The sequence below is a fragment of the Nelumbo lutea genome, chromosome 1, assembly GCF_056320005.1.
Source record: "Nelumbo lutea isolate HS-2025 chromosome 1, American lotus-T2T, whole genome shotgun sequence".
In the NCBI taxonomy this organism is placed as follows: Eukaryota; Viridiplantae; Streptophyta; class Magnoliopsida; order Proteales; family Nelumbonaceae; genus Nelumbo; species Nelumbo lutea.
Genome location: NC_142684.1, coordinates 14,297,538 through 14,318,203, shown reverse-complemented (window position 1 = coordinate 14,318,203; position 20,666 = coordinate 14,297,538). Strand labels below are relative to the sequence as shown.

At 40.1% G+C, this 20,666-nt stretch overlaps 2 protein-coding genes across 2 annotated transcripts in view; one reads left to right on the top strand and one right to left on the bottom strand.

The window, feature by feature from the left end:
* The window catches only part of TRM9 (RNA-binding (RRM/RBD/RNP motifs) family protein), a 43,811-nt gene extending 43,671 nt beyond the window's left edge, over window positions 1-140 (top strand). Inside the window, exon 9 of the transcript XR_016101831.1 lies at window positions 34-140. The gene's annotated coding sequence lies outside the window, so the exon portion shown is untranslated. The remainder of the gene's footprint in view (window positions 1-33) is intronic.
* The window catches only part of BMY2 (beta-amylase 2), a 41,149-nt gene extending 22,336 nt beyond the window's left edge, over window positions 1-18,813 (bottom strand). The window contains exons 1-2 of the mRNA XM_088953285.1: window positions 18,332-18,813; window positions 3,063-3,287 (exon numbers count right to left, since the gene is read on the bottom strand). Of these exons, the coding sequence (XP_088809411.1) occupies window positions 3,063-3,287; window positions 18,332-18,700 (594 nt within the window). The 5' untranslated portion in view covers window positions 18,701-18,813. The remainder of the gene's footprint in view (window positions 1-3,062; window positions 3,288-18,331) is intronic.
* Between the last annotated feature and the right edge of the window lie 1,853 nt (window positions 18,814-20,666).

Sequence of the window (20,666 nt, the reverse complement as noted above, 5' to 3'; positions counted from 1 at the left end):
CAATTTTAATAGTAGGCAATGGGAAAATTGCAGGGAATTATGGGATCTAGATTATCCCTTTTTCTCTTATCTTGGTGCATCTCGTTATCTCAAAATGAGGACCCCTATTTTGTTGCATTGCAATGTTCATCCCCGTCTACTATGATTATCAACATTTTGGCTTTGTTGTTTCTTCATGAGGATCATTTTATTGGCAGGTATTATCTTAAATCCCACTACTCCAGATGATTTAGCTATTCTGTGTTTGTCCTTCATTTTTTTGGAAATTGGTAATATTACTCTGATGTACTATTTTATATATTTAATTGGTTTGGACTTTGACAGGTGCTATAGTTGTTATTTTATTGGGCCTATAGATGATGGGATTGATGTATCAGTTCTCAAAGATTTGCACAGTGGAGAATCTGGAGATCTTGATCTTAGAATAGAAAATAGGGAACCGGGTTCTTCAATCTGCTATTCCTAACCCAACATGACCAAGTAGTGACTAATGGGTGCTACTGGGCTGGGCGTCGAATGCGCGAGTAAAGATGGGCTTACTGGGCCAGCTCATGCCCGAGTAAAGATAGGCTCACATAGGCCATAGCACATAAGTGCTTCATGCCTATTATTTCAGTTTTAACCGAAATATCCAAAATAACCGGAAAAAAAAATCGGTTTTAGTACATTTCAGTTTCGGTTAGGTTTTGTAGTGAGAATGGGCCGAATGGGCCTTAGTGTTCTTTATTTCTTTTAAGTAGTATTTAAAAGTTATGTTTCTTAGTTATGGGCCTTATGGGCCATCTTTTATTTTCTTTAATTATTTCTTTAGTGTTGGCTGCCCCATTAAGGGCATCCAAGTAATTGTACTCAGACTTAGAATTATTAATAAAAGTGATGAAAGGGAGCTAGAGAGAGAGGTGGTTCGAATTCTTCTTTTCTCTCTTCCCTTCTTTTTCTTCTTCCACAACCTATTGCTGAAACCTCTTTCTTCTTTCTCTTTCTCTCTTTTCTTCTTTTCTTGCACCATCTGAATTACTGTAGGTCTAATTTTCAACTGGTTTTTCATTTCATTAGATTGGTTTTTAAAATTTTGATTTTTTCGGTTCGGTTTTGAACCAAAAAAACCGAATGCTCACCTCTAGTCTCTGGTTGTACAAAGGTTTTTTTTATTTTTGAATTAATGAATTGACTCTTTACATCTTCTCATTAAAAAAAAAGCCAGACAAACAGAAAGAAAGAAAGAAAGAGAATACAATAGAGGTGATAAGAAATCACACACAATAAAGAAAAAACAACCCTCCAAGCCATCCCTTACAACTGAAATACTCCACACCGTTCCGAACTCCAACTCTCACCTTCAACCCAGAACCCAATCACTTCCTCTAACTCTCACTCTCACCCCAGACCCTCACCCTCCTTTATACATTTAATACAATTACTTGTACTATTTATCAAAAAAATGTAACCTGCACCTAGGTGGTGCTTAGATGGCATGGCAATCACCTAATCACACTTTACCACCTTTTTTGGTAATAAAAAGAAAATTTTATTAAGAAATTGAAGAAGATATTACAAAAAGGTGATAAGATATCTCCCGCAAAAAAAAACAAAAAAACTAAACCCCCAAAACCATCTGCCCTCCTATGACCTTTTGAGCACAAACTTTTCCCTGACCAGACAGACCTTCAACAACCAGAAAACCACACAACCAGAATCCAACACCAGACAAGAGAACCAAATTTTCCACCAACATCCCAAACCCTAGACATGCCCCAATCATTAACCACTTAAAAGAAAACCTCAGCATCAGATCTACCACACCTCAACCATACTTCTTTTCCAACTCCAAGAAAGCTTTTCTTGCAAATTCTTCCCCTCATAGGACAAAAAGCCTCAATGTTTTGCTTACTTGAACTTCCATTTCTACTATCTTTTTCAAATAAAAAATTCTCTTTCTCACTTGATCTAAAGTCACCTCATCATTTTCCTCTTGCCGCTTTGATACTTTTTCCTTGTCTTCATTCTCTATCTCCAACAACTCTTCCCCCATCTCAGAAGAGTCAAGCCCATTCACAGATTCAGGGAAATTCTCCACCTGAAGAGAATCGTTTCCCAAAATCAACCCAACTCTTACTCAGAACAAGTGCATCATCTGCTTGATTATTGACCTTGCTTCCAACCTTGTTGACCTCATCCAACTGTATGCTGCTGCCCACGACCCATGCCAACATCTTCGTCATGGATTCACCCATGTTTGTCACTCCATGAGACATTATAGACAATCCCTTGCTCAGAACAAACCAGCTCCCTGGCCCCAATCATAATCACCTGATTTGTCCCAAATAGCTTTGGCCTCCATATCTGCAAAAGATTTGCCAATGAAATCAGAAGATTTGGAGTCATCAGTCATCACATGCCTTCTGCACAGACTGAGAATCCTTAAACACACCTAATCACACTTTACCACCCTGATAACTATGGACAACAACAATGGGAGTACTAAGATAATACAAATCAGCATTATGTTACAGACTGAAACCTAACCAAAAACACCTTAAACTAACCATTATCCGTTAGAAAATCAAGTCTACTCCAAAAATTCAACACAATAACATATGAACCAGCAGATAATCTAAAATGAGACATCCAATATCAGCAAAAAGTATTCTTCTCTCTTTTTCCATCACTACTAGCTGCCAACCAAGGCACACCACAGTCTGTTCAGTCCTTTAGAAGCTCCCTTCATGGCATCTCTTGTTTCCCTCCAAGTTAGAGAATGGTCTCATCACTCAAGTAGATGATTTTTGTCTCTAAAGGAGTATCACATACATACAAAATACCATGAACACATGTATTTCTATGAAGGTTTTAAAAGCTCCTTTGCATATTGGCATACATGATGTCTTTGGTGACCAAGAAACATTTATAGGTTTGTCCATAGAATCATTTAGCACTCGCATAATTGTAACTATTAGTCTTAGATCAGCAATGAGTGAAAACAGTTAGAAGTTACAAAATAATGAGAATGAAAGTCTGTATAATATTTAGCATGCAATTATAGCAAGTAAACAACAAATTACCTGATCAGCTTCCAAGCATTCAGGTGAATTAATGGGGCTCACATGTGTATATTTATCAGTCTTTGAATCCCTCTCTGCAACTACAACAGAATCAAGAGATGCTGGTGACAAACTCTCATCTATTCTAAGAATAGATTGAGAACAGTCTACTGATGCTTTGGTGGAGCAATTTTTCAATGAATTAGCAGACAGCGAACTTTCAACAGACCTAACAGGATATGGTGCCTGCATATGATAGATTTATTTAAGCCAGACAGTGACAGTTATATACAAGTCATTAAAATTAAGTTAATGGATAGAAACATCTCTATTATGACAGATACATATTTTAACATCTTAAGAAAACTATAAGTTTATCCTGTCCAATTGCTTTTTTTCAAAAATATATGATGATTATTAATTCCTCCAGAATTGCAGTTTGAAAAGTACAATGACTTGAAACCAACAGAAATTATGTCTACAAAGTCTCTCTGCTTTGGGATTCATGGAGTGCTAAATGCATACAGAAGAGAACAAATTGACACAAACACTTATTTTATAAGTGGTACAAGCACAAAATTTTGTGATCATACAAATCATTTCTGCATCAATTCTTTGTACTCCTTTTCCTTATCCCCTTTTAGACCCAAATATTACCAATTGAATCCAGTACAGAGAAAAATGAATCTGATGGTAATAATCATGGTGCTAAATACAAAGCAAAGAGCAACATTTAGACAGGACATTAATGGTGCATCACTTAAGCTCATGGAACTTTTTTTTTTTGAGAAAAGGTAATGTAATTTTATTGATAGAAAATACTAGTACAAAGGCCCCCCAACTAAACACCTTAGAAGGGGAAACAGCCCAAACATAGCAAAATTACAGATGCCATAGGCTCCTAGAATTCAGCCTAGCCCCCAACTGAGCAGCCTGAATTCCCTTCGAAGCCAAGACCCAAGAAATCAGCTTTCCAAAAGAAATAGATATCATATCTTCTGGGTCGTTATAGATATTCTGAAATAGTCTTTTGTTCCTTTCTGCCCAAATGGTACTGATAACTGCAGCCGGAATGGACCTCCACACTACTGAAGCAAGCTTTGACAATCCCTGAAATCCCCAGCTCCACATCATCTCCTTCACCGAAGCTGGCATTGACCAGGCAAGACCCACTGAACCAAAAAAGTGATTCCAAATCCTAGCAGATAATGAACAGTGCAGAAACAGATGACTGCTATCTTCCACTCCTTGACCACATAACACACACCTCTGATCCTGAATATGAACCCCTCTCTTACATAGGTGGGCTTTAGTTAAACACCTATCTATAACTGCAGCCCACACTAGAGCCTTGATTTTTGAGGGATAGGTTGGATTCCAGATTCTGGAAGCAGGCAAATCTTCTGAAGTATTCATTGTCATGTGAGAGGCAAATGACTTGACTGAGAAGAGGCCATCGTACTCCAATTCCAGGACCAGCTGTCTTCTTTGAGCAGATTTAGGTGTTGAAAGGAGAGCAGATTGAGAAGATCAGCAGACAGGAATTTCCCAATCCTGAAGATTCCTTCTGAAAGAAGGACATTGTCATGTGAGAGGCAAATGACTTGACTGAGAAGAGGCAATCGTACTCCAATTCCAGGACCAGCTGTCTTCTTTGAGCAGATTTAGGTGTTGAAAGGAGAGCAGATTGAGAAGATCAGCAGACAGGAATTTCCCAATCCTGAAAATTCCTTCTGAAAGAAGGACATCAGGCTACTGAGTTCCCCACCACCTCATAACATTCAGCAATCATTGCATCTCGATGGTCTGCTAACTGGAAAAGATGTGGGAATAACTCTGAAAGAGGAGTGTTTCCACACCAGGGATCTTTCCAGGACAGCCTGTCACCCTTCCCAAGGTTGGGGCTTAAACCTCTACTGAGAATGGGAAGTGTCCATTATTTTCCTCCATACCGAACAGCCTAAAGATGGGGGAGAAGAAATGGTGATCCAATCTCCTCTATCTGTGTTGTATTTTGTTGCCATTAACTTCCTCCACCAGTGGTTTCTTTCCAGCCCGAACCTCCAGATCCATTTCCCAAGAAGAGCCTTATTAAAGGTCCTCATTCGCCTAATACCCAAACCTCCTTTACTTTTCGGAGAGCATACCTTTTCCCAACTCACCAAGTGGATTTTCTTTCTATCCTCCTCCCAGCCTTTCCATAAGAAGTCCCTTTGCAGCCCCTCAATTCTTTGGGCCACTTTGCTTGGAATTGGGAATAAGGAGAGATAAAATGCCAGCAAGTTGGATAAGGAGCTTTTTAACAGGGTAATTCTGCCCCCCAAGGACAAGTATTTAGCCTTCCAAGTTGCCAATTTCTTTTCTAGCCGCTCTAAGACTGGTTCCCAGATCAATGCTGAAGTGCATTTTGCTCCTAGTGGGAGTCCCAGATACTTTGTTTGAAGGAACCCCACCTGACAAGCTAATCTCTCTAACAAGTCCTCAAAATATTCCACTTTTCCCATTGGAATCAAACAGCTTTTGCTCCAACTAACTTTCAGTTCTTCACCACTTCGAACCAGCTTAGAACTCCCACTAATAGGTCTAAGTGTTCTTCATTATCTTCCATAAAACATAAGGTGTCATCTGCAAATTGCAGTACCTGAACCTTCTCCCCTCCAGGCACCACCTCAAAGCCCTTCCACCACCACCACCACCCCTGTTTTTTGAATGAAATTTGTAAGTATTTCCATCACACAAATGAACAAAAGAGGGGAGAGAGAGGGTCTCCCTGTCTGAACCCCTTAGAATTTTTAAAAAAGCCTACTAATTGGCCATTTAGGATGACTGAAAACTTAGGAGAGGTGACACAAACTTTTATCCAGTTCCTCCAAGTCTGCCCAAAATTCATTTTAGCCAACACGCAGTCCAAACATCTCCAATTGACATTGTCATAGGCCTTTTCGAGGTCAAGTTTGCAAAGCAGGTCCGGAATTCCCTCCCTTAACCTTGAATCAATTAATTCATTGGCTACCAAGATACTGTCCATTTGACGACCGGGGACAAACGCAAACTGATTTTGAGAGATCACACTCGGCAGCACCTTTTTCAACCTCTCTGCCAAAACCTTGGCCAAAATCTTATAGAAGCTGTTCAGGAGGCTAATAGGTCTGAAATCCTTCAAGTTTGTAGCTCCTTCAATTTTCAGGATCAATGAGATGAATGTGAAATTTAAGCTTCTTCCCAGTGAGGCATTCCTATGGAATTCCTGGAAAACCTGCATCACGCCTACTTTCACCACTTCCCAACAGCTTTTGTAAAATAAATTGGTAAGCCCGTCCGGACCCGAGGACTTCTTTGGATCTAGATTCTTTATCACCTACCAAAACTTCCTCCTCCGAAAAAGGAGTTTCCAAGCATCTTTGTTGGTCCTCAGAAATTCTTTTGAAATTAACTCCCTCCGGCAGAGGTCTTTTTTTCCAATCTTCCTTAAAGAGCTTCACGAAGAAATTTATAACCATTTTTTCCTTGTCTCTCCAAGATTCCCCAACCTCCCCTTCCTGTTCCAGCTTTTCTATTCTATTTATTCTATTTCTAGCCCTTACCATTTTGTGAAAAAAGCTAGAATTTCTATCTCCAGCCTTGAGCCATTTCACCTTTGCTCTTTGTCTCCATTTCAGTTCATCCTTATATGCTAATTTATCTAGGAGCAGTTTTGCTGACAATCTTGTCTTCTTTTCTTCCTCTGAGATGGGGCCTCTTTCGTCTGCTGAATCTATCTTTTTTATTTCCTCAAGACACCTCCTCTTTTCCTTTTCAGATTTATTCCAATTTTCTGCCTTCCAAGATTTCAAAGACTCCTTAATTGCACCCAATATTTTTGCTAAAATGTAAGAGCTTGTTCCAACCACCTGAGTTTCAAACCAAGTGTTTTTTAAAAATGGTACAAAGTCTTCTTCTTCAAACCAAGCATGTTCCAACTTAAAGCTAGAATTCTTTCGGACTTGCCCACCACAAACAAGTTGAAGAGGGGAATGGTCTGAAATTGACCTTGGCAAAGCTTGCTGTTTCAGATTTTGGAATAGGTCTTCCCATCCTGGGGACACCAAAAATCTATCATGTTTTACTAGGACCGGATTCTCTTGGTTGTTTGTCCATGTGAATTGGGCCCTAATTAGCGGAAGATCTATCGATTCAAATTGATTTACAAAATTTGCAAACCGCTTTCTGTCTCTAGCTTCATTTCTACCCCCATTTCTGTCTTCCAAAAATCTAGTTACATTGAAGTCTCCCCCTACTACCCAAGGAATTGTTAAACAGTTTTGTATGCCCTTAGCTTCAATCAAAATTGATGTACTTTATAAGTTTATTGTAAATGAATAAAAGTGCATATTTGATTCATGTTCCCTTGGTATGTTTCTGTGTAATACCCTTAAACTGGACACTTAATGAGACTCGTGTTAGTTTAGAATGTTCACAGCCAGTGGGTCGGTCTGAGGAGACCTATCTTGACAAGGCTGACACTGTGGTGCCACCAAGTCGGTTGGGGTGGCTTGTCTCAGCTACCAGGGTGAGACCCTAGGCACATACAGTGTGGGACTAATTGAATCTTTGAACTGGACCAGATTTCCACTATTGCCCTGGACCTTGGAGATTGATGGGCAAAATTGGAAAGTTACACCCGACCCCTAGACTCGATTATGATACTGCACTAGGTGTTGGATCGGGCTGTCTTTGATGTACCAATCAGTGAGATCCTTAGCGGGGGTCAAAACCTGGGTATGTTGGGACAATCCGAGAATTCATCTGAGTGGGTGATCATAGTGACAGGATCAGCCCCTTTGTCAGACAAAGGTAATGATCGGGGATGCACTCTCACTGTTGGAAACCAAGACTGCCGGCAGCCGATTTCAACCGTTGAGATTTGTTTTGCAAAGTATATTTTATATGAGATATAAAAGTATATATACTATGGTTTCTAAAATGTTTGCAAAAGGTTTTAATTCTCGGGATCCATATAAGTGGAGAGTGCAACACTGTTCCTTGCAGCCGAGGGAGAGGTCCTCTCTTGTCGAGCAGTGTATGATCATTAAGGGCTGAGAGGTTAAGTGTAAGACCATTGAGGATAATACCTGATGGGCTAATCTTGCATCTGCCCACAGTCCCTGGGTGTTACAAGGTGGCTTGGCCCAGGGACCACTTAGGGTAAGTGTTGGGCCCATCTGCCCACTGTCTTTAACAGTGTATTCGACCAGGCCTTGTAACAAAGGCTGGGCCGAACCCATGTGGCTGATGTGTAGATCAATGCTTGGGTCCCACGCCATACAAGGAAGCCCAACTAGGCAGCAGTTAGGAAGGTTAAGTGAGCACATAAGCTTAATGGGCCTAAAGCCCATTTCGAACTGGGCTATTTATTTAGGGGCGAATTCTAAGATGGATTAGCAGATAGGATAGGGTCTTAATCCTATCCACTCAAAGAGTCCAGATCTGAATGTGATTTGGATAAGCAGATAAGATAAGGGTTTATCCTTATCACTAGAAGAGAAGGCTAATCCAAATATGATTTGGATAAGCAGCTCCTGATGGGATTAGGAGCTGATCTTTTAAGCTAACAAAAAGAAGGAGGGGGTGGCAGCCTTTAGGAGATATACATCAGATCCTCTTTAGTGCTGAAATCAAGAAGAGAGAATTCTGCACCCTACGAATACTCTCTTGCCGCCTCCCTGTTCTTGCCGCCCTGTTTTCCAGTTCGATCTCCAGTTGTGGGAGGTCAAGATTGGATCTTGACATCAGTTCTTTGAGAAAGGATTGAAAGGAAGTTGTGCTCACGTACCATTCTACTGATTCTTGCGAAGGACAGAGTTCTTGGGGAAGAACACTGTTGATTCTGCTCCATCCTGCACTACGCCATCTTCAGTGGGAGCAGTCTTTGGATCCTTCCTTGGGTGTGAACACCTTCGTTGGGAGATATTACTTCTCCGTATCAAGTATAATTCTCTCCTATTCCTTTTGGTTCAGATCTGGTTCAGTTTAAGGTTCAAGAATGATCATTGAAAATATGATTTTCTAAATAGGGAATGTGATTCCCAGTTGAAGGGAGAGAAAAATTTTTGAAATTCGCCCCTTATTCCGCAATCTTTGGGCGTCCATAGGATGGATCTCTCATCCCTTCAGGAATTGTGGAAGAGGAAAACCCTCTTCTTCAAATAAATACCCCCAAAGCCTTTCCTTTTCTTCATTTAAATTTGGGCAATGAACATTGGTAAATAAACCCCTCACTCACCCCTCCCACTCTAATTCAACTGAAATGGAGAAATCCCCTACATGGGAGTCAATCAACTTGCATTTTGATCTATCCCACATGGTAATTAGGCCTCCTGCACTTCCTCTAGATGGTTTGAAGATCCACCTAACTTCCCCTTCACCCCAGATACTCCTGATTGTTTCAGCTTGCACCACTTCCAATTTGAATTATTGCAAGAAAACCACCTCCGACCTCCATCTCTTCAATAAGTCGCACACCACCATCCTTCTTCTCCCTGACCCTAAACCCCTCACATTCCAAGATAAGATTTTTAACTTCGTAAAGAAAACACGATAAGAATCCGCCCCCCTTTTTGTCACAGCCTTTCACTCTTCTCTACCCCTTCTTTCCCCCTCCCCTCCCTCATCTAACCCTCCCCTTTTCCCACCTTCTCATTCAAACCCCAAGAGAGTCTTAACATTTCCCTATTTTTCTTGAAAGAACTTCCCCCTTTTCTAGCGTTCAGTTTTTCTTTTTCCGCCGACAACCTCTTCTCTATCCCCTCTAAGTAGCTAACTGTCTCATCCTCCAGACCCTCTATCAATACCCCCAAAAACTTCCCCAACCCCAACAGCTTTGAAGTCACCCAGGCCGAAGTAGAGTCGACCTTCTTCCTTCCCTCAATTTTCTCACCCCTCCCCCCCTCCGCAACCACCTCCTTTCCCCTTCTCCGTTCACCCTCTCAAATCAAAACAGAACTGCGTACTTGATAACTTGGGATTTCGGTGGGCAAATGTAAATGTGGGGTAGCTTCCTCTCTAGCTTCAATTACGGCCAATGGGGTAACATCTTCTGAAGTTGAGTCCTCTAGACTTGTCTTCGTCGTCGCGATAGCCGGATGAACTTCCTCCCCCATCAAGACTAAGGTAGTGGAGACCCTAGAAGGCGTCTTTTGCTTCTGAAAAGGCCTTTGCGGGTTTCTTGCACATCTCAACTCCACATCGGCCTGCAATCAAGCACAATTATCCCTTTCTACAAGGAAGATCTTGTCTGTCGAGGCTAACTAGTTCGAACTCGATGGCCAGGCACACTCACCCTCCCAAGTTCCCAGATGGGCTTGAGGAGAAACTAGATGGGTCCAGGTTTCTTTCGGGTTGCTTGGACCGTTTGGGGTAGAGTAGTCCTTCCCACTAATTACCCTTGGTTCTCTTTCACCTGAACCACCCCCAAGGGTCTCTCTACCTACTGGGCTTGCCAAATTCAGTGGTCCCCCCTTTTGTTGCTCTAGCCTAGCTGGCATCCAATCCAATTCTTTTAAACACTCGAGAATAGTTTATTTTAAGGCTTCTTTCGAAAAGCCCACTCCTCCCTAGTCCCTGCTTAAAATTTGAACCTCCTTTTCCTGTTGTCCATTGATACTCGGCTCCATCGCATGGTGGGGGAGGGATTGTTGACTTTTTAAGCCAACCCCCTTGGTTGATCCCATAGCCTCCAACCCCGTCTCAGGCACAGGTCTCGAAAGACCCCTCTCCCTTTCCTCTTTCTCCCTCTCCTCCAGTAACTGCCCCTGACCTCCGGTTCCAAATCTTCTCTAGCTCCTCCGGGAGGATTTAGTCCCCCTAGAAACATTTCCCCCTCTGTCCTCTCCTTTTTCTCCACCACCGACCTTCTCTCTTTCCAAATCCAGATCCAGAACGTGGAGTCACCAGTCACGATTTTGATCTTTTTCAGCACCTCTCCCTCCGTTCTAATCTTAATGTGAACCCATTCACAAGTTTTCAACTCCTCCACTGAGTCATTTGTCCCTAAAAAACCCCCACAGATATTCCCTATCCCCTTTATTATGTTTGGACACCAAAGCAGTAGCGTCAGTCCGAACACCTTGATCCATGTCTCCTTTGGTCGGGGTAGTTCTCCGTTCTTCTCTACTAGCATATATCCTGCTGAGTCTGCCCACCAATCAATCGTCAGCCGGTTTTGTCCTAACCTCCAAGGTCCATTGTACAACACCCATTTTGCCTCCTCCCTAGATGAGAAGATAAAAAAGTATTGATCATCTATTAATTTTTTTATCCTTACCCCTGCAATCTCCTCCCAACCCACTAAGCATCCCTTCAAGAAATTCCTTCTGGCTTCCACTCCCCTTTCTTCCATTTCCAAGAATTGTCGATCCCCCTCCCTTCGTATGATCGTCTCTCCCAATCCAAGCCAAAGTCCTACATCTATTGCACTTTTAAAGGAGAAATTTCTTTTCAAGCCTGCTCCTTTCTTGTTCGAATTATGCCAGTTCTCCACCCCCCCATCTACCTCCCTTTCTCCCCTGAAAACCCGAACCACCTCTGAACATCTTATTGGAACCGAGCGATCAAAGCCATGTAAACAACTTGTGTGTTTGCCTCTCCTAGTTGTCAACGTTAAGTGTCGTAACTCTCGTCGTTGCCTCTCATTGTCGCCCCTAGCTCTTGTCACCCCTAGTGCCTCTCGTCGCCCCTAAAGTCTACTTAAGCTCATGGAACTTTGGTAGGCAGGTGGATATATCATGTATTCATGTGCAAGGAGGAAGCTTGTAAACACTTGAGTTTTCTTCCCCGTTCTGCTTTTCTTATCCTTCCAAATTCCCTAAAATCCCACTATGGTATAATCATATTAACTTCCATTCTTTCTTTTTAAGGACCACAAGGCTTTTGTTGGCCTCTTCATTTGTTCATGAGTTTTGTCAGGAACCCTCCAGGTGTAAAGAGGGTTATGTATCAGGCTCAAGTTGATAAGAGACAATGAGGAAGACATGAGAAGGTCGGGTTAAGAAAGTTACTGTAGACATAGAAAGGCAGCAAAGATGGAGGAGAGGATGAAAGTACTACATGCGAACCTGGTAGGAAAGAATGGTGGGAAAGGATTTGGAGGCAGAGAAGCTAGAGTGGGTGATGCTAGTATGGGGAAGACAGAAAGTAATGGGGGTGAGAAAACTGAGTGCTGGATTATTGCTGTTCATGTAACAGAGCAGGCAAATTGTAGAATGAGTGTTGGAAACAGATAAAACAAAAGAAAGAAGTTTTGATTTTAAGGTTGGACTGGTGGTACCCAGCAGTTGGAGAAGTAGTTACAGGAAGAAGGAACACTGTGATGTGGATAGGAGTGGTAGGTATCCCTCTTCACACCTGAAGTATCTTGACGTTTGAAGCTGCAGCAGGTTCTTGAAGTTTGATGACTGGAATAGAACCTGGGAAAAGCTTGGCATGGCAAGATTACTGGTTGAAGTCAAAGATGCTGCTGCAATCCCAGATAGAATAGAGCTGGTGTTTGCAAGGGAAAGCTGCAACCTGAGACTAATCATTGAAGGTGCAGATGGTTCGCATTGACGTCAAGAGGAGGAGGTTTCAATGGGTGGAAGAGCTTTTGAAGATTTAGTGGCAAAGAAGGATGGAGACGAGGCTGGAAAAGATGAAAGGTTGTCTAGTTGCAGAACAGAGGAGGAGGCATGGCTGGAAAGGGAGCCGAAGAGTCGCATGGAAAAAGGAGATGATCAGGTGGAACCTCACAACACATGTGAGGTACAGATGGCCAAAACAGGGCCAATGGTTCGCATGAGAAAAGACAGGATTAGAGAGGAGTCAGTGGAAGTCCAAAGGTCAGAAGTTCGGGGTGGGAATGAGGGGGAGAGGAAACATGCTGTAGCAGGTAATGGTCGGGTAAGTAAAGGGAGTGGGGCCCATCGTTTTAAACATAAAAGATTTAATTTTAAAAAGGGGAGCCAGAGTAGCAGATCAAAAAGGTTGAGGGGCAATTTAAAAAAGAGTTTATCTTCAATGAGATTTGGGTTTGGCTCCTTTAGGTCTAAACAATTAAAGACTTTTAGAAACCAAACAACAATGAATAGGTCTCGGTGGTGACTAAGTTTGAGAACGGCAGGAAGGTCGCCGATCAAGAAGAGCTGCAGGAGAAGGTGATACAATCTGGTTCAGTCTAGAAGGAGAAGCAACGGCAATCCAAGAACTGTGAGGAGGAAGAGGATTTGATTCCAAACTCACGAAGGTGGGAAGCTTTAAATCCATTTGGAGGTCCTTCCTCTCAGAAGACTGTAGAGGAAACATCTCAGCGGATTTACAGTGGGGACGGGAAGGGCAATGGAATTTTTGAGGAATCTTTGCAGATGGGAGGAGAAAAAGTGAGCAGCACCAAAGAGATTTCTGGCTCACCAGAAGAGGGGAAACATTCACGGATCATTACTTGCCTGAATAGTGAGGTATGCCCAGCTTCCTTTTCCCCTTCTTCTTCCCCGTCTTTTCCTCTTACTTTCCTTCTCCAATTGATGGGGGAGTGTTGGTTGGAGAGGAAGACAAAGAGGAACCTGGCTCTGGAGATTCACATGGGAAGGGAACTTGTTTGAAGAGGAAAAATTCAGAAGAGAAGAAAAACAGAGTCTATAATAAAAGGAGGACGAAAGGAAGGGACAAAGAAGAACAAAAGAAGGGGGAAGAGATCTCTGGGGATGGAGAAAAGGCATCAGGGGGGCAAAATCTGGTAAAGGTACAGGTGAGATATGTGAAGAGAGAAGCATGGTGGATATAGACACTCTAGTTGACAAGCAAGTGGAAGTTGGGAAATCATTAGGGCAGCTTCCTTATGGACTATTTGGGAGGAAAGGAACACTAGAATCATCCACAATAAGGAGAGAAGCCTTTCTGGGTTGAAGGACTACATTTTGATAAGGACAATACACTGGTTGAGAACAACAAGCACTTCCCAGCTTTTTTCCTTTGATGACTTCTGGAGGAACTGGTCAACAGTGGCTAGCACTTCATCCTCAAAACAGAGTTATGTTGCAGTTTCGGTCCCTCCTCTTGAGAGTTTTGTTAAACTAAACCTTGACGGGAGCAGCCAAGGTAACCCTGGCCCCTTTGGCATAGGAAGAATCTTGAGAGATAAGGACAGCAATGTCTTGGCATTATTCTCAGGTCCAGTCAGTTTAGGAGACTACCAAAGCAGAGCTACTAGCTGCCGTACAGGGGATTCAGCTAGCCAGTCAACTTGGTATAGAAAGGCTGATAATTGAAAGTGATTCCCAGGTTGTTGTGGGATGGTTGCTGGAACCGTATTCGACTGTTTGGGGTTTAAGAGATCTTCTTAAGAAGGTGGATTGGTTAACAAGGAATACGATAGTGAAGATCCAATGGGGTAGACAGGGATTCTCTGTTTTGGACAGCTTTTTAATTGTGTATAATCTCTCTACTAGTGGCTACTTGTTTTTTCATGTAGTTCTGATATTTATTCTTAAGAGTGAGCCAGTGAGGCTACACCTCAAGCCTCTCTCCAGGCTTATTTGTAACAGATCTATCTTTGATTAATAATTAATTTTCAATTATCAAAAAAAAAGTGATTGAACAGTTTGAGAGAAACAGAAGCGAAGAATATAGTAAAAGAAAAGCTATAGGGGAAGGGGAAGAGAAGTGGGAGGAAGGAGAAGGGAAGGAAGAAGGACTTCTTGACGAAGAATATAGGGGGACATTAGCAGAAAGTAGGGGAGGGAGTGGAAGCAGAATCTATAGATGGAGCTGGAGTCATGGAATGTTAGGGGACTAAGAGAAGAAAGAAGAAGAATATTAGTGAGGAGTGTTCGGAGAAATCTCAACCCAGATGTAGTGATGCAGCAAGAACGAAGCTGGAGACATTCAACTTGAGAATGAAAAATGAAATTTGGGGTCTAATAATGAGGAATGGGCAGAGCCGCGGAGGTGAATCTTGTGGGTTTATCAGGTGGCTTAGTGGTTATTTGGGATCCAAAGGTTCTCAGGAAGATTGGAAAGAAGAGAGAAGTGTTGGAGTTTCAATTGAGTAATTTGGAAATTTTTGTATGATTAGATTAGCAATTTTCTGTTGTTTTCTTTTTTGCTAATTTGATGTTCCATTTTTTTAGCTTATCCACTGTAAGAATCGTTTATCTTCCCAAGCATCATTAACCAAAAAGGAGTCACCACCCTTGATGGTATAGAAAATCCCCAGATTTAATCAATGCCTCCATGAGAAGCAACCTGCACCTAACTAGCTTGTCACAGAAAGACTTCATCATGAAATTCCCCTTAATGTTCCTCCCAGACACACAGGTCCTCCTTTGCTAGGTAAAGTTTCTCCCAAGAATCTCATCAGAGCAAGACTCTTCATTCCCAAGATGGGATCTGCTGAAGGCAAAAAGCATGCAAATGCACTGAGGACACGGCATCAAGCCACATATCGGGAACATCTCCCCATGGATTTAACATACAAGTATGGAAGATGTTGCTGATGTGTGGCTGCATGCTATATGCTCTCAGCATGTTCACACACTTTTTGCTTTCAGCAGATCTGGGCAGGCTCCCCATTCCCTAATCGAAATTTAAAGCTAGATATATAATCATCAATCTTTCAATATGTCCCTCCATAATCACACACCATATGGTGTAAAGGCCCTATAAAATCCCACCCCACATTCATCTAGCATTAACTTCCTCCAAACTGTCTCTTGTTCCTGCAGTCCCACTCAAACTCCATAACCTTTTACTTAACAATGCTTTGATCCTTTCCCATATTGTTGAGAACCCCACTCCTACAATCCCTGCCCAACATACTCATCACCAGTTGTCTAGGTGAAACCTATTATTCTCTTTATAAAATCCCACCCCATATTCATCTAGCATTAACTTCCTCCAAATTGTCTCTTGTTCCTGCAATCCCACTCAAACTCCATAACCTTTTACTTAACAATGCTTTGGTCATTTCCCATATTGTTGAGAATCCCATTCCTACACTCCTTGCCCAACATACTCATCACCATTTGTCTAGGTAAAACCTCTTATTCTCTCTACATGCATCAAGAAGAAGTCCCACAGAATCTTTTTCCATTTTCTTTTTTCTTCATGTGCAAGATTAAGTATCAACATATGATAGCTCGGTAAGCTGGATAGTTACACTTTTGATTAGTGTTGTTGTTCCTTCTAATGAGAGAGAACTTTTATTCCAACCTGCACAGACCAGACGGCAAATGTGTCATTCTAGAACCTTACCCGAAAGGTAGGCCAAGATAGGCAAATAAGCCATAGTATTTTTTTTTTGAGTGGCAAATAAACCATAGTTCATCCGAGCCTTCCCATACAAATTTAATTAGATCATTATTCTTTGTCCTTATCACCACACTCTTCTGAACAGTACATAAACCCTAACACAGCTTCAAATCCTCTTAATAGAGCTTGCACCACTCCCACCTAATGGAATCTTCTAGTTTAAGTGTTTCTTCTACGTTCATGCATAGCCATGGTTCAGAATAACATTGATGATGAAAGTAACTCAACATGAGTTAGAAAGATTTTTTTTTATAAGCACAAATTAGAAAACATATTGAGTGCTAGTAGTGAGTAAAGACTTAGGAAGAATCATAGAGGTGGAACTGCAGGACTGCATGTGGATCAATAAGAATACTTATCAAAAAAATCATGGATCAATAAGAATTACCAATGATAAAGCAACCTATATTCTAAATTTGCAGAGAGAACAATGGCCATGTAGGAAATGGAGAAATACCAGCTAGGCCTAATGACTTATAATGGAAGATACTCATGAGTTTCTTGTAATTAGAAGATTAGATATCAACACTCTAATATGAATCTGACTATCTAGGGTTGTACCAAAGCCATTAGGCAACTTCCCCCACCACTTATCCATTGCAGTACTAATTTACATGAACCACCATATTCACAATACACACAATCCCCATTAAACATCTAAAATCCTATGGATCAAGATTCAAGGAACAGATAGTGCTCGGCACAGAACTTTTAATACAATGATCTATAACTATGAAACATAGTTGTCAAGGCGACGCCTAGGCAGGCGCCCTTTGAGGCTCACCTCGCCTAATCGCCAAGCAGTTTTATACTTCCTACTATAAATTACTTTTTTGTTCATTATTTTTTGAGATTATAATTATAAAATAGACATTATTAAACTAAAATAATCATTTTGTGTGTTTATATACTAATTTCTTTTTATTGTGTGTTTATATACTACCACTACTACTACTACTACCATTACTTTTTCTTTTCTTCTTTTCCTATAACAAAAATAAGGGTTCATCCCCTATATTTTTTGAATTTTATTTTCCTTCTTCTCTTTCTTCTCATGAATATGTTGATTTTCTATACTTTAATATGAACTTTATACTTTTATTATGAAAATTATGAATAAAATGTACCCATTAGTATGATCTTGTTTCTTTCAAATTTCAATATGAACAAACAACTAAAACCTTGCAGCTGGCTTCATGTAACTTATCTTTGGTATTGTAGATTTCAGCTAGATTTTTTTTATTAGTAATTCCAGCTAGACTTTCAAAACCAGTACATCTGTGTCCATACGTATGATACACGTTTTCAACTAGAGCGCTCTCCATCTGCAAGAACAAAACAGATGCTCTTAGTCTGTCCCACCTACCTTTTTCGTTCTTATTTCCCAGTAGACAACCCTCATTTAATCTTACACTCCACAAGACCACAACACTTTTTGTTCTTCCATCTCGTTCACCTATTCAATAGGCAATATTGCAGGACTTCTAATGCACTAGGGAAATAATCATGGTCCTTTCTACCTTCACTTTCTTATGATGAACAACAGAAATCAAACATGATTCTAGGTGTAGAAATTATGCTTACACTTCAAAATAGAATCACAAGTAGCCCACAACCAACAGGATGCTCTAACTTTTCACAAAATCTCGAAAATTCAGAAAGAAAGAAAAGCCTTACTTAGGAAGTGCACATGTTGGAGTTTTCCCCAATTCCATTGAAATAAGCTCCATATTACTCTTAATTAAAATGTACTCTTTTTTTTTCTGGTGACCAATTAAGTGTACTCATCATACTAAAGAAGAAGCGATTCCTATTATAGTAAATAAAATGTTCATTTAATGTAAGCAAATTCCGGGTTTCCATAGGCATAATGTCAGAGGGAGAGAGAGAGAGAGATTCAACTCAGAATCAATCGAAAAAAAAAAAAACTAAAGGACCATAAATTAAACGAGATAAAGAAATAATGAAAGAACCGCTTGTGAGGGAGGTGGAGAAGTGCGGTAGGTGGTGCCGTCGGCCTCTACAGTCCAACCAGCTTCACGGGCAAGCGCAGCGAGGACGTCGTTCATGTCAGCACGAGCAGGGAGGGTAAAATTGCCGTACTGTCGGAGACCAGCAAGCATGCGGCTGGTGATGGCACGGCGGTGGCGTTCCCTCAATTTGGTGCGCTCCTTCTCCTTCTCCTTCTCCCTCTCCTTCTTCCCTTTGCCACCGCTGGCGACGCCCAATGCCGCCGCAGCGGCTGCCGTCGCGGCGAAGCCACGGGGCCTACGCTGGGGCTGCGGCTGTTGCTGAGGTGGCTGAGGCTGGGGCTCTCGATCATGCTTTACGCTGTTGTTCATCGCTACAGCTAGACCTTCCACCCAATTTTCACCCTTCTGTGCGCATTTTCATTCCTCTCGGCCTCTCTCTAGTCTTTTCCCAATTGAGAAATTGTGGGAAAAGGAATGGACAGAAGTTGAGAAGCATGAGTAAAAGGGAAACACAATAAAAATGCTCGCTTCATGTGCAACATGCTACAGACAAGATCTCCGTGGGCCCGTCGCGTCTTTGGTGCGTTGCATTGTGCATATGCAACCACAAATCGATATTATTGCTGAAATACGGAAGAAAATGCCAGTCGACAGCGACTCCGTTCAACTATATTTAGGAGAAATACGGATACATCCGATGCAGAATTTTTATTCCATTAGCCCTCTCTCCTATAAACCGTAGCCCGTGAATTTGGCATCAATTCATGGTCAGGATGCATCCCCTGTACTATAGGGTTATAAAATCCTGATGTAGGCTGATTGGTCATTCTCCCTTCTCGGATTAACACGGTGATAAGCGAAATAATTAATCTTTATTTTAATAATTTTTATAAAAATAATTTAATAATTTGAATTAATTATATTAATATTTTAATATAATTATTTTTTATAGTATTTAGTAACATTTCATTTTATTTATTTTACTTTATTAATGATTAAATTTTATGAAACATTATTTAAATATTAGTAAATATATACAATTAGGTTGTAATCATAAAATATTTAAAATATTTTTCTGATTAGCATATGTTTTTCAAAAATAAGGGAACATTCGTCTCTTATGTGTTGGATAGTGAATAATGACCATATTGTATCGTATGATTCGATAGTTAATACATTTATTTTTTCAAAAAAAGACAAATTTGGCCATTTCTTGTTTTTATCTCAAGTACATACCCATGCATACTAAGTTATTTTCATTTTCATCATATTATTCATTTTACAATGAAAATAAAATGGTAAGATGCCATGTGTATCAAAGTAATTTTTTGACAAAATTACATAACGAAGTATTATCATACTAGCAAAGGCGCACTGCTTTGTAAGGGCAAAACATGATGAGCGGTTTGTCGAAGGTAAATTATTATATAATAAAAAATTATGAAAGATAAATTTTTTAAGTAAAAGTTTATTAGAAAAAAATATCTATTTAAAATAAATAAAATTTTATGAATAATAATATATTTAATTTAATAAAATAAATAATAAATAAATAACCATCAGGCAATAGAGTGAAAGAGGGAGAGATAACTTTTGCCATTGTACTTTTGTTTTATATAGTGGAATAATTGTAAATAGTTAAATAATAATTAATTTAATTTAATAAATAAATAAATTTAGTAAAATAAATGAGATAAATAGACAATCAAGTGAGAGAGTAAATATATACATGATTGTCTTACTTTGATGGCAATAATAATTTGTTAGATTATTAAATTATTAACTAATTAAATAATTTAGTAAAATAAGTAAATAAATAAATAAAACTTTATGTATTATCAACATAAGATTAGTAAAGGCTATCTCAAATTATTTAATTAATTAATTTAGCATTGTTAATGGGCCGAGCTAAATTATTGGGCTACCGAGCCCATGAACAGGCTTAGCCTAGTCCGTGGCCTGGCCTAGCCTAAGACGGGCTCGTGGCGGCTCAGGCTAAAATAAAATTTTAAGATCTTTTTTTTATTTTTTGTCTATTTTTTAATTTATGTTAAAACTTTCATTTTTCTTAATTTTTAAAAAACATGGCTTAGCCCGGTTCGTGGCCCGGCCTGGCCTAAGACGGCCTGCGCGGGCTCGGGCCATATATTATATACAATAATTATATAATATATTAATATGTATATAATTTATTTTTCAATTTTATTATATTATTTCATTTTATTATTGCATATATAAACAATTGTACACATCAAAATTCATATAAAATAAAATTTTAAGATCTTTTTTATTTTTTCTATTTATTTTAATTTATGTTAAATTTTTCATTATTTTT